Source organism: Equus przewalskii, chromosome 1, assembly GCF_037783145.1.
Source record: "Equus przewalskii isolate Varuska chromosome 1, EquPr2, whole genome shotgun sequence".
Lineage (NCBI taxonomy): Eukaryota > Metazoa > Chordata > Mammalia > Perissodactyla > Equidae > Equus > Equus przewalskii.
In genome coordinates this window covers 127,037,185-127,051,695 of record NC_091831.1, presented here as the reverse complement: position 1 = coordinate 127,051,695, position 14,511 = coordinate 127,037,185, and the positions used below count along the sequence as shown (strand labels likewise).

Here is a 14,511-nt window from a genome sequence, read left to right as displayed (position 1 = left end):
CAGTTTGCTGAATTTCTGGCATTTCTCTTGGCCTAGAAAGGAAGTTCCAATCATTTCACACTATGACAGAAAGGGTCAAGTACATATAATGAAAGCTGAGTCTTGATGGATGAGTAGGAATTCACTGGGTGGGGGAGAAAGAGGAGACTTCACAGAGATGGAATGATCAATTTGTTATGCTTGGAAATTAAAATTTTTGTCATACATTTACAAATCTACTATAATTTATTAAAATTATACTGTCTTAGAGGGGAAAGTACCATGTTAAAATGTCAAGAGATGGTCCTCTCATTTGATAGCCAAAATGATCTGTATAGTTACATGGGACAAATTCTAGGTCATGCGTCCAGCCCAGAAAGTCTGAACTGTCCCCCATGGGTATCTGAATTGGAAGACAGCGGCTGGCATAGATTACTTCTCCTTCATCCCCCATGAGGTTGCATTTCCTGATGGCCCTGGTAACAGGTTTGGGCCAAATTTCTAAAAGTGTGAAACTCTTCCTAATTTAATGGGTTAAGATGTTATATAGTACCAGAAGAAAAGGATGCATTCCGAATTTTTGAAAATTGGTATATGTTTAAATGGTTACTATCCATTTTGAACATTATATTGTACTCTCTTCAATAGATCTGAAAATGTTTTTATCAAATTATAGGCTTGGTCTTTCATATATTGTCTATATCATAATTATAATTTATTTAAAGATTGAGTACCAAAAGGGACAGGAATTGGAATTTAATATTTAGGGCACAGGCTGGTAGATAGATCTGAAGAACTGGATGGCCTTATGTGCCAAAGAATACCCTTGGTTCTGACTTCTTTTTTGTGGAAGGGTCCCCCTGCAGGTGCAGCTTGCAATGTGTTTTGGAACTGGCTGCTATGAAAGGTGCAAAGAGAGGGTTCATGATCAGGGCTGTCCATCCCTGGGGGGTCACTAGAGCTGGGCAGGACACCCTGGCCTAAGGTGCTTATACAACCAAAGGCACGCTTCTGGTCTTCAGGCTCTTCACTGTGATGAGTAGGCAAAATCTGGAGAATTTCATTTACAGAAAATTCCATCAGTTGCTCCAGTGGTTTTATCACACTACTATGTTCGAAAAGAAAATCTTTAAATACAGAAAGAGGGAGCCATCTAAATGAACAGCAACTGCGGAAAGGCTGCAGTAACTTTATCAGAAGAGTCTGTTACCATCTCAGAGAATAAGTATATGCACACAGAATTTTTGAATCAGAGACAGAAATTCCTATATTAGTCTGTGCACTGCTAATTTTGTAAACAAAAATAATTGAGGCAGCAAGTGTACTTACTTTGAGGCCAGAGGAAGAGGGCAGTATGAAGGGATAAGAAGAAGATACCAGGTACTGAGGATATTAAGGTAAACTGGTATGCAGCTGCTAGACGATCAATTCTGAAATAAAACTTAGTCTTGTATCCAAACAGGAAGGGCAGAGCATGCTAACTCTAGCGCGAAGGTGGGCCAAGAGCCCTCTCAAAGAGGCAAGCCTACTCTTTCCCTTCCTGCTCTGACATAAAGTGCCTAATAGCAGCTTTCAAGTTCTAGTGGGAGAAATAAAAATAAAGCTGAGCTATTGCACATTACCATACAGATGGGTATTTTCTTACCATATACTTACAAAGTATTTAGAAATAAAACATAACTTCTATATACAGCAGGTTAACACTTGCTAGTTGCACTAAAATATCATAATAATTACCAGCATAAAGTAAAATAAGTATTTATCACCGAAAATGCTGAACCAATATTTTCAAGGGCCATTTCTCTATATACGAAAATGGCAAGACATATTACAAAACCTTATAATAAAATAAGCCGGTGGCTTTAGTGTTTTAAAGCAACCTCCCTCCCCCAATCAGAAAAAACAAAAAAGACAAAAATCAGAATACGAACAGGCTGCATAATTCCCTATCTGACAATAGGAGGAGAAAGTTGAATATCGAAATATATAAAATACAAATGTGTGACATTCAAAACACAATGGGAGGAAGTAGTAAACAAGTGATACGAGGACACAGCATGGTTTATTTTCAACTATTAAATGTATGAACAAAACTAAGAGTAAGAAAATAAGAGACAGATAAATAGTAAAAGGCTATGTCTCTCCAACACAATTGGCCATGACTCTCCAAAACGTACGGTCAACAGAGAGAAAACTGAAGAAAAGTTTGTATAGAGTTAAAAGATGATCTATATTTTAATTTTCTTTTGAGCAGGGCTTACCACTTTCATGTTTTGGGTTTTATTTCTAAAGACTAAATTTGTGCAAATAATATTCCCTGGGGATTAAAAGTACGGGAAGCAAAACCCAACCAAAAGCAGAAACAAAACTTGGTGTTGGGGGAGAAGATGAACATAACATTCACTTTTTCAAATGAGTTTGAACCATAAAGAATGGGCTTTACCTCACTTTGGTCAGATATTTGAAATCAATAAACTGTTATTCTTGCATATTGTTTGTGTTAAAAAAAAAGGTAAACAATAGTGAAAGCTGTTCTTATCAGGGAAAAAAACCAAACAATAACAAAAAACCAGAATAGAAGCCCAGAATCCTGTTTGGAGGGATGGTTGTCACCAATGCCAAAAGCCTCACTTATCAAATGCTTCTCTCATTTGACAACTTTTGAATGATTCACAGAATGTTAAGACAATTAGAGCATGAAGCTTGGATCTGAATAGTAAAGAAGGATGAAGTCGGAGTGGTATTTACAAAGGAGAGGCAGACATATGTGCATAGCACCAGAGTTTTCCAGTAAGAAAGTTCAGCCCCAAACTAAACTAAAATTTTACATTTTTAAACTTTCCCCATTATTTCCCAGAGTAGAAAGCTGTGAAACGTTTCAGCTTAGTGCTAGTCACTAATGGTGTGAATTCAAAAGGTGGTCTTTCTGCAGCGGAACTGACTGTGTCTCAGGACTTCGAGCGAGCTCCAGTCCAAGTGTCCTGGACCCCACTGGCTCTGTGCACTTAATTTGCGACAATCTATTGTTTTCTTCTTTGAAAGTGGCTAGAGAATTCCTTCACAAACAACGTGTGCAAACATACACACACACATACTGAAAATCTACAAATAATTCTAACAGCCAAACGATACTTTTTATAAGAAATTACCCAAAGAAAGTGATATTAGAAATAACGGGACAAAAAATATTTTTTAGAGTCTATTTAATATCCGTGGTGCTTAAACATTCAATTTATTGTCTGACTTCTGGATATTTCTGGATTTTAGATTCCATAAACTTCAGATTCTGAAGGCTTATTGAAAAAGCAAGCTCCTCAATATGGGAAATTCTACCTGGCTGTATTTTTAGAGAGTTAATATTTTTCTACTTTTGAAAAAATATTTTGAATATTTATATATATAATATTAACAGAATACTCCCCAGTAGGTCATATTCCAGATAAATATAGTACAATTTGCATCATACCCAATATTTTAGATATTAAAATAAGGGTAAAATTTGGAACAGAGTAAACTGTTTGACATACTTCCCAATACAAGTGTGCATGTAGAATATTAAAATTTAAATTGCTATTTGGCTTTGTAAGCTCTTTGCCCTGTGTACCGTACGTATTTATGACCAACAGAGAACATTTGGGATCATGGCATGTTGAGCCTGATTTTGCAGAAGCAGACCTTGACCCTCTCTGGTTCTCCCTCCACAAGGCTCAGCGAGGCAGTGTGAGCGGTGCACTCTGCCAGGACTCGCTGCCGTCAGGCTCGGGAGCGCGGACATGCAGTCCTAGGACAACACTGACACTGGCACTGACATGTGAATCATTCTCCCAAGTAATAAAAAAAAGAGAGAGAGATATACACATAGAGATCTGCAGCTGTACTATTACTTCAAAGAGCAGCAGACAAGGAAAATAAGCACTTAATTGCTTGCTTCATAAGTTTAAGTTCATTTTAAGTTTGCTATATTAAGTTTAAAAATTAAAAAAATATCAACTTACTATAAACAATTTAAAATATGTATAATACAACTTCATGGTCAAAACATTTGAACAGTCTATGAAAACAGGAGATGCTTTGATCTCATATTTGTTTACGTTCCATACATGATTTTTCAATCTGTCTCTTCCAAGAGAAACCATAAAACAGTTGTCTTATTTTATGAGAGCTTATTTTGTTTAGGGATTTCCTCATTTCAAAAATATTTAATTACTTGTTACAGGAGAAGAAAAGAAAAAGAAAACAAATGGGAAACAAAGGGGTTCTCTCCCCTGTTGTCACTATTCTCTTCTTAAAACCTTCTGTACATAAACTAGCTGGGCTTTCTGAACCATTTACAAATGCACTTTCAAAAATCGAAGAAAAAAGTTTAGAATCTACAAGCGTTATTTTATACACTGACTATACAATACATATTCAAAGTATACACACACACATCTTAAAGATAAGGTTCTCCAAAGGTTTTCCGACATTCCATCACCCCCGTACTTGGTGGTCTATCACAGTTGTGTGTACTCTTGACTTGACTAGGGGTGAGACGATCGTATGCCATCTTGTATTCTTTATCAAATGCATCTGCGAAAATTCACAAATAAATAAAGGCATAAAGAAATTTATATTTGATGTTAACAATAATCAAGTTTTGGTAAGACTACAGAACTGCAAAATTAGAGGCCAAGAAGGAATTCCTAGGTTACTTCTGCCAACTAAAGGACCACAATTTCAGAGCTGGAAAGGAGACCTTATAATCCATGGCATGCTAGAGTTAGATTACACAGATCAGTGAAATTTCAAGTTTTAAGATGCCAACTTTTAAAAATACTTTTTCTCCCAAATTTTTAAGTTGTGGTGAAATATATGTAACTAAAATTTACCATCTTAACCATTTTTAACTATACAGTTCAGTGGTATTACATACATTCATGTTGTCAGCCATCACCACCATCCACCTCCATAACTCTTTTCATCTTGTAAAACTGAAACTGTATACCAATTAAACAGTAACTCCCCATTCTTCCCTCCTCCCAGCCTCTGGCAACTACCATTCTACTTCAGTCTCTGTGACTCTGACCACTCCAAGTACCTTATAAGTGGAATCATACAGTTATTTGTCTTTTTGTGACTGGCTTATTTCACTTAACATAATGTCCTCATGGTTCATCTGTGTTGTAGCCTATGTCAGAATTTCCTTCCTTTTTAAGGCTGAATAATATTTCATTGTACATATATACCACATTTTTCTTTTTCACTCATCCTTCATTGGACACTTGGGTTGCTTCCATGTTTTAGATATTGTGAATGATGCCGCTATGAACATGGGCATACAAATACCTCTTCAAGGCCCTGCTGTCAGTTCTTTTGGGTATATACCCAGAAGTGGGATTGCTGGATCATACGGAGATTCTATTTTTAATTTTTTTTTTTAAGATTTTATTTTTCCTTTTTCTCCCAATGCTCCCGGGTACATAGTTGTGTATTTCTAGTTGTGGGTCCTTCTAGTTGTGGCATGTGGGATGCCCCCTCAGCACGGCCTGACGAGCGGTGCCATGTCCGCGCCCAGGATCTGAACTGGGGAAACCCTGGGCCGCCGAAGCGGAGTGCGTGAACTTAACCACTCGGCCATAGGGCTGGCCTCTATTTTTAATTTTTGAGGGAACTGCCATACTGTTTCCACAGCAGCTGTACCATTTTACATTCCCACTAACAGTGCACAAGCGTTCTAATTTCTCCATATCCTTGCCAACACTTGTTATTTTCCGGGTTTTTTTGATAGTTACCATCCTAATAGTGTGAGGTGGTATCCCATTGTAGTTCTGATTTGCATTTCCCTAATAATTAGTGATGTTGAGCATCTTCCATGTGCTTATTGGCCATTTGCATATCTTCTTTGGAAAAATGTCTGTTCAAGTCCTTTACCCATTTTGAATTGGCTTCATTTTTTGTTGTTGAGTTTTAGGAGTTCTCTATATATTCTGGATATGAATCTCTTATCAGATATATGATTTGTAAATATTTTCTCCCATTCTGTGGGTTGCTGTTGATATCACCTTTTGATGCACAAAAATTTATAATTTTTATTAAGTTCAATTTGTTTTTTTTCTCTGTTGTCTGAGCCTTTACTGTCATATCCAAGAAAACATGGCCAAATCCGATGTCATATAGCTTTTGTCCCATGTTTTCTTCTTAGAGTTTTAGGTCTCACACTTAGGTCTTCAATCTGTTTTGTTTTTTTTGAGGAAGATTAGCCCTGAGCTAACATCCACTGCCAACCCTCCTCTTTTTGCTGAGGAAGATTGGCCCTGAGCTAACTTCCATGACCATCTTCCTCTACTTTATATGTGGGATGCCTGCCACAGCATGGCTTGCCAAGCAGGGTGTAGGTCTGCGCCTGGGATCTGAACTGGTGATCCTTGGGCCGCCGAAGCAGAGCGCACAAACGTAACTGCTACCCCACTGGGCTGGCCCCTTTGTTGTCTTTTTTGGTTCTCAATTCTTCCATACTGCCTTCTTTTGAGTTACCTAGATATTACTTCTCTAGATTAATAGATTAAATAGATTTTTAGATCTATTTAATAGATTAGATTAATAGATTAAACTAGATTTTAATTCTTTTACCACATATTTTTGATTCCTGGCTATTCTCACATGATTATTTTTCCAGTTGAACATTAGAATCATTTGTCAAGTTTCTTATTTTTAATAGTCTCCAGTGTTTCACAACCATGAAGCTAAAAAAACAAATACTGACAACATTCTGCTCAAAGCCTCCTGCTTGCAATTAGAACCCATCTATTCTTTTCCTCTTTTCAATGGAAAGGGCAGCTCAAGACACTCATAAATATTTGTTTACAAACAAAATTATAGGTTAAACACAGTTACATTTCCTTTAGCCTTCTCCAACAAATATTCTTTAATTCTAAATAAGTTTTACTTTTTTACTGGAAATTTTCCAAACTTTTCCAACTTTGTTTCAACTAGGTAATCAATGATTTAACATGACTTTCGACTACAATGTTCTCTGGTTATATTTCTCTGGGTCATACTTTGTTTTTCAAAGATATTAAACATTGATCTCTATCGGGCTTAGATTTATAGTTAAATTTTTAAAGGCCATTTTAGTGAAAGGCCAATTTCCCACTGCTATGTTCTAAATGAGAAGAGTTATTTTCTTTCTAACTAAATTAGTCTCTTTGTCCTTTAAGTGTTGGTTTCCATCTAATAATTCCATTCTGTAAGATGCTTGCCATTTCACCCATACATATCTTCACTGCCAAATTCTACAATCTCTCTCTGGCATCAAGGCTGACAATTCCCAGCAGCACAGTCACCTTCGGTCAGATGGCACCTGATAACCCCTTGAGATACCCAGTAAGGCTGCTCTTAGCCCTCTGCTTCACTCACTAACTCCTGCTCTCTCTCCCATCCCTCAGTGAACTTGTTGGGAAGCCAGTACCACAGGGAAAGCCCTTGTTCTCTACGCATGCTCCATGTGGTCTGATTGAGCAACCTGTAATAGTGCATTAGGTTTATTATACATCATCATCATTTTGACTCTGATGACACTAATAAATGGCTATGGGAAATGTCACAGGCACTTTAAAAGTCAACTGAAGTGTTGACTAGTGCTAAAGAACTGGATATGTTTCTGTTAAGACAGTACACAATCATCTAAAAGAAGTAGGGCCTATTACATATTCTCTTATTAACTGGTGAGTGGGCTTAAGTAGGGCACCCAAGTCAGAAGCCACTCAAGTCAGATGAATTATATGTATCAATTATCATTTTTCCAACCTATTCACATTATAAATTCTCAGAATGCCCAAATGATGCTTGAGTCTCTCAATGCCTGACAGCCACCAATTTCCTTCTTTTTGTCCACTAGGGGTTATTTCTGCCCTTTCTTAGGAATGGGAAGTGGAAACTTAAAGGCGGCCAAGCACAATAACTGGGAGAAGACGATCAACCGAAAAAGTCTGGGACCTCCTAAAATACATAATTAGCTAACTTACATCTTCTCTGCAATAGCTTAATGTAATCAGTGATATGACACAATAGTTAAAAGCGTGGGACTGGAAATTAAGACTGCTTGGTTTAAATATGGCTCTATTATTCACTGTGAAAGTCCAGTTTAAGATCTTAGATCCTCAGTCACTTCAGTAACAACATGAAAATGATATTACATATCTCACAGGGCTTTTGGGAGAATTATTTGACGTAATACATGCAAAGTACTTGCTATACTAAGCCCTCAAAAAACATTAGCTTTTATTACTTATCATTATTATTATTAACATGACCAAAGTATCAAAGTATCTTTTACATTATATCAAAAAAATCAAAGAAACAATTCTTCTAATATATTAATATAATTTAATATTAATAATAGAGACTACCAATATAAAAACATTTTGAAAACTATACCATGATACATAAACATTACATGTTATATATTATGATGAATTACCTATGTCAATGTTTTCTCTTCCCAGTGCCACAAGTGAGAGAAAGAGTATTTCTCTATATAAACTCCTAGGGGAGAAAAGGAGTGGAGAAAATATTATTATTCATAGAGCCTACATAAAAAGTCTCTATAAAAATCTTTATGCTAATATAAGCATAAGATAGTCTAACGAATTACTAAGCAAACAATATTAATCTGCTTCCAGGAACAACATATTCATTTAAGAAAATGACGTACCTCTGTCTTTTAAAATGAGGACATTTATTCAGTGTCTCTAAAATCTGACTCATTGGTCCATAGACATCATTCATTTTAATGCTTTTTACCATATTTTTCAATAGTTCTTGGTTAAATGAATTATCACCCTTTTGCAATAAATGGACCATTGGATACTTTTGGGCTGTAAAAGAACAAAAGAGCAGATAAAGGAAAATGTTCTACGTAGATAGGAGAATGTAATTAAGCAGCAATCGACAATATTAAAGAAGTTACAAAGCACTAAAGATAAATTAAAGGCAATAGATAAAGGAATAGAAATCTAAGAATGAAGGAAAAAAAGGAAAAAAATAAGACAAATAATGATAAAAAATAGGCCTAAAGCTTTTTGTAGCCAGAACAGACAATAACTAAAAACACAGTTTTCCTTAATACAGCCCCTGGAGGAAATTCTAAATCAGCAGCCTGGGATGGAAATAAACAAAAAATGAGTAAAAAGAAGAAACTGGGACAAGCAATGTGCTGAAAGCCGAACTCCACAAAACAAAACCCCTCCAGCACATACACAGCACCCCTCAAAAACACAAAAACAAAAGACAACCTTGACCTCCATATAAGGTAGCACTAAAAATTCAAACTTAACACTCACTCTCAAACAAAAGAGTACGATTTTGACCTGTAAGACAAAAATCGGTATAGTAAAATAAAAGTCAGTTATATATTAGTTTAGGCTGGTTAAAGCAAGTAGAGATTACACCCCTATGAATGAAGTCAGCATTCTACGATAGCACTTACTGTGGGCATTCCAGAGGATGTACAAGGGCTGACCCGGATCCTGATGTAATTTCATATTGTCCCATAACATTTGTATTAAAACATATTTACTATCTTCAGACATACAGTGGCGGGGAATCTGTATTGAAGAATAAACAAATATTTATTAATGATCCTTACACAATAACGTTTTGTAAATATTTTATAAAGATCTTTAGAAATATTTTTTAGAAGGTATGGGTACAAGAGAGAAAAGAGAGGGGCCGGCCCCATGGCCTAGTGGTTAAGTTTGGCGCACACTGCTTAGCGGCCCATGTTCAGTTCCTGGGCGTGGACCTACACTACTTGTCAGTGGCCATGCTGTGGTGGTGACCTGCATACAGAATAGAGGAAGACTGGCACAGGCAGTCAAGCAGAGAGAGGAAGATTGGCAACAGATGTTAGCTGAGGGTGGATCTTCCTCAAAAAAAAGAAAAAAGAAAAGAGAAGAGAAAATGACTGTTTGTATGCATTTTATTTATTTACTTACTTTTATAATTATTTTTATTGTTCTATAATTTTTTTGTGTGAGGAAGATTGGCCCTGAGCTAATATCTGTTGCCAATCTTCCTCTTTTTGTTGAGAAAGATTGTCACCAAGCTAACATCTGTGCCAATCTTCTTCTATTTTGTATGTGGGATGCCACCACAGCATGGCTTGATGAGCACTGTGTAGGTATGTGCCTGGGGTCCAAACTGGTGAACCCCAGGCTGCCAAAACAGAGTGCACAAACTTAACTACTATGCCACAGGGCTGGCCCCTGTATGCATTTTATATCTACTGAGCAGATGGGCTGAGTTGAGCAGCTAATGATCTCTAAAAAGCAGATATAACAAAGTGCTGAGATCAGTGAGGAAGGTACCATGAAGGGCTAATCTTGACCAGCTTATGGTTGAGGGGCTGCAGCAAGATGGACCCAGGAGCCCCATTCTACATCAGTCGAAGACCCCAGCCCAGATAACTGACTGAGTTAACCTCCTGGTCACCCACTCATCACAGACTGAAAGAGCACATGTACAATCACAGAAATGAAGTATGAGAAGGGACAAGACAAAGTTCCTGAATTTAGAGACTCTGGAATTTAGTGGTGGTGATAACACATGAAAAAGTAAAAACAGTTTATAGAACAACATATCAAAAATACAAGTGAACACACAACAAACTAATTACCTAAAAGGTTAAGCAAGAATTCAGAGTAAAGGAATGAAGAGAATGGTAGCACATGACTGCAATATGAATTAAGATCTCCTCCTAAAAGAGTGTTGGGCTTGTTTCTAAAGCAGGTATGAGACGAGTGGGGCCAACTCACAAACTCTTCTCATAAGTCATTCACGGTTTATTCTTGAGGTTATAACAAAAATTTAAGACCATTTTGTGTAAATTTTACAAGAAGCCTAAAAAACATGACTTTGTCTTACTGCTAGATTGTAAGAAGAAAAATTATTTGTAAACGCAACTAAAACAATTTTATTGACCCAATGATTCAGATGGTTATTAAAAATACTTAGCATAAAAATTACTTTTCTGTCATTAGGAATATGAAAACATTACAATGGTGACAGAAGCATTGCCTTTTAGTTAATTTTTACTCTCATACCTTTGAATATTTGTTACAATGCTCAGAAGAAAGAATCAATCCAGGTAAGTTACTGGGCAAGTCAAGACGTCTAAAATACCACACTAGGTTCCAAAAAACAATTGGATGATGGTCCACAAAATCTGCCACTGTTATTGCATGATCGCCTTCATTCTCCAATAAGCTTTCAAGTTCCTTCCACACCACCAAAGGACTGAGATACGGAACAGTGACGGGATCTGGACTTGGGAGGTGCCATTCCAATCCTAAAGCATCCTGTTGAATAAATAAAAACATAAATGACAAATACAAATCGATGATACTAAATCATTTTTTAGAAATTCCTGTCAATGATTTCCATATAATAGAAAGGTACCATAATTGTATCATGGGACAAGAGACTCTTCTTGACAATAATAAAATTGAAGCTAATAATGCTGTGTAGGACAAGGGGAACAAAATCATAGGTAAGTTATCAAAGTCCAAATTTAAAAAAACACCAAAATACATACTGTAGCTCCTTGTAAAGTTGCTGGCAGGCTGCCTGTAGGAATAAGCTTCTGCCCTCCAGTGTCTTCTTTATCCAAGGGGCCATAAGTACTGACGCTCCTGGCCATTGGAAATACTGGACATTTTGACACAGCTGTTTTTGATCTATCAGCAGGGATCTGAATACTTCGGGCACATGAATTTTCCAGCAGTTTAGATTTGCTTGAGCATTAAAAAAGAAAAAGCGTATCATTGTCTAGATTTAATTTCTAGAAAGACCATGTTCTTCTCTTTAGAATCAAAGCTGGGCATAGCAAAGTAAATCAAAGGAAAGATATTACTCAGGCTTCAGCCAGGAATCAGGATATATTTTTAAGCAGTCTAGTCACATTTTCCTTTTTATCCAGTGAACTTTAAATATTCAAGAGTCAGTCATTTATTCAAAACATTTAGGGGGCCGGCCCGGTGGCACAGTGTTAAGTTCGCACATTCCACTTTGGCGGCCCAGGGTTCGCCGGTTCGCACCACTTGGCAAGCCATGCTGTGGCAGGTGTTCCACATATAAAGTAGAGGAAGATGGACATGGATGTGAGCTCAGGGCCAGTCTTCCTCAGCAAAAAGAGGAGGACTGGTGGCAGATGTTAGCTTAGGGCTAATCTTCCTCAAAATAAATAAATAGAAAAAAAACCCCAAACAACATTTAGTAGACAACTTTTATACAGCAGAAACCACACTAGGCGCAGAGAATACAAGGCAGAGAAAACGGGCACCCTATTCCTTCAGTAGTCACAAGCTAGTAGGAGACAGCAAAAGAAAGGGCTCCAACAGACCTATGACGACAGAAGGTGCACACACAGATAAGCAGTCAGGATTAAACCAGTCACGTTCGCCTGCCAGTACTATACAGGCATTTTCTTCTGCATGTGCAGTTAGCAATATGGTGTCATCTGCCCAGCTATATACGATGTATTTGGCACTTCTCCAAAACGGATTCGATTTCTGCATTTGCCCTAAGCATAGATTTACTTATATAAGGCTAACTGTATAAATTTTTTATTTTATTTTATTTTTTTTATTTTTGTAAAGATTTTATTTTTTTCCTTTTTCTCCCCAAAGCCCCTCTGGTACATAGTTGTATATTCTTCATTGTGGGTCCTTCTAGTTGTGGTATGTGGGACGCTGCCTCAGCGTGGTTTGATGAGCAGTGCCATGTCCGCGCCCAGGATTTGAACCAACGAAACACTGGGCCGCCTGCAGCGGAGCGCGTGAACTTAACCACTCGGCCACGGGGCCAGCCCCAGCTAACTGTATAAATTTAATTTTATAGTTCCTCTATCTGCTCCAAATGTTTTCTTAGATTATTAAATATTTCTAAGTAGAAAACTAAATATAACAAGGCAGAAGTAAATTAGTACTGACTTAATTCCTGAAAAGATAGGGGTAAGAGAAAGATGTTCACTATAAACTTCTAGTGTTCTACAGAATTTTTACCTTTAAAATACTATTAAACATTATATGAATTATACAGCTTAAACTCTGGGGATTCATAAAACATAAACTATAACTGTTTAAACATTGAGGTTATTAGAGAATTTTAATATTGTTCTAATTAGAAGTAAGAATTTAAGGTTATGAATCTATTATACGTAGAAATTTAAACCTTAAAATGGTCACCTTACTTTTCTGTCATTGTCTGAAACGTGTGTAACAGTCATTAAAATATAGTTCCATAAAACCATAATTACCTATGTAGATCAAAATTCCCTGGAACGGAGATAACAGACTTGTCAAGACCAGAGGCTGATGTTGAGATACAAGACTGTCTTGTCTGACTTGAAAAGGAAGACGGAAAATGCATATTTTCTGCAGATGGGCTTGACTTCAAAAAGTATCTGTAATGTGAGTCAAAGAAACTTTTTGAGAAAAGAAATATTCTAGGAAACATGATCCTTAAACATGAAGGGGAAAAAAAAAGCATAAATCATTACTTTCCGGGTCGTCTTAAATCTCTTATTTCAATATTCAAAAAGGGCAAGAAAAGATTGCCACAAAACGGGCACGTGGTATTGAGATTTGAGTCATCTGCTGTCCAGCCAGCCATGATTTCCTCATCATGGACAAGGCAGTCACAAGTTCTACACCGAGAGCAACTTGAGATGAGAACCTATGGGAGAAAACATTGTTTATAAAGTATGCCTGTTAGTGCACATTATCAATTAAAAAACTTTTCAATTCATAAATCCATTGGAAAACTAAAACTCAGAAGGATTCAGAAGTTATAAACAGAAGAATGGATTACATTCAGTGCATTATATAATATACTCATCTTTAACTATTTCAGCTAAACCTACTCCAAAATTTTTGTCTGAAAGAAAAAGCTGCATTTAAGGGAGCATTTTTATATTATAATTACTATAAAATCTGCCATGGTTTTATTAATGGAAAAGCATTAATTTTTTAATACCCAAAATAGGTATCTGTAATTACATATTATAGATCAGTGCTACTCAAAGTGTGGTCACCAGACAAGTGCTGGTCCACAAACTCTTATTGGTTTGTGATGAGATGAAGAAAGAAATGGAGAAGAGGAGTTAGAAACTTTTAATGCAACTTGTCATTGCTGCAACATCTAAGAGTGTATTCAATGTATCACAAGCGTATCAGCCATGACAGTTTGGAAATTAAAACAACAACAAAAGCCCCTGGTCCGTCACTACAGACAGCTTAAGAAGCATTGCTATAGATAGGTGTCAATGCTGTCGTTATGTTAATAAAATAGAGAAATTTTTGAAGCCATAAGAAACTTTGTAAATTGCAACATCAGTGCTCATCATTTATTTTCCAGCTGTATGCAAATTTATTTTCCAAATTTATGCAAATTAGCATGAAATACCAACAACACTCACAAATGTATTTGCAAGCAATTTTACCAAAAAATTAGGTAAATTTTTTAAAATGTAAAAGTATAACATTTTAATTTTAA

The 14,511-nt window shown here is 36.5% G+C and overlaps 1 protein-coding gene across 19 annotated transcripts in view; it reads right to left on the bottom strand.

The window, feature by feature from the left end:
• Positions 1-2,022: 2,022 nt before the first annotated feature.
• The window catches only part of DENND4A (DENN domain containing 4A), a 109,670-nt gene continuing 97,181 nt past the window's right edge, over positions 2,023-14,511 (bottom strand). For 12 of the 19 annotated variants that reach the window (XM_070576612.1, XM_070576663.1, XM_070576732.1 and 9 more), the window contains 9 exons: positions 13,517-13,692; positions 13,274-13,420; positions 11,552-11,750; positions 11,061-11,315; positions 9,446-9,563; positions 9,300-9,326; positions 8,672-8,834; positions 8,438-8,502; positions 2,023-4,548 (listed from right to left, as the gene is read on the bottom strand). In XM_070576612.1, coding sequence (XP_070432713.1) covers positions 4,412-4,548; positions 8,438-8,502; positions 8,672-8,834; positions 9,300-9,326; positions 9,446-9,563; positions 11,061-11,315; positions 11,552-11,750; positions 13,274-13,420; positions 13,517-13,692 — 1,287 coding nt within the window. In that variant the 3' untranslated portion in view covers positions 2,023-4,411. The remainder of the gene's footprint in view (positions 4,549-8,437; positions 8,503-8,671; positions 8,835-9,299; positions 9,327-9,445; positions 9,564-11,060; positions 11,316-11,551; positions 11,751-13,273; positions 13,421-13,516; positions 13,693-14,511) is intronic. The other 7 variants (XM_008522659.2, XM_008522665.2, XM_008522666.2 and 4 more) reach the window with 1 other exon arrangement.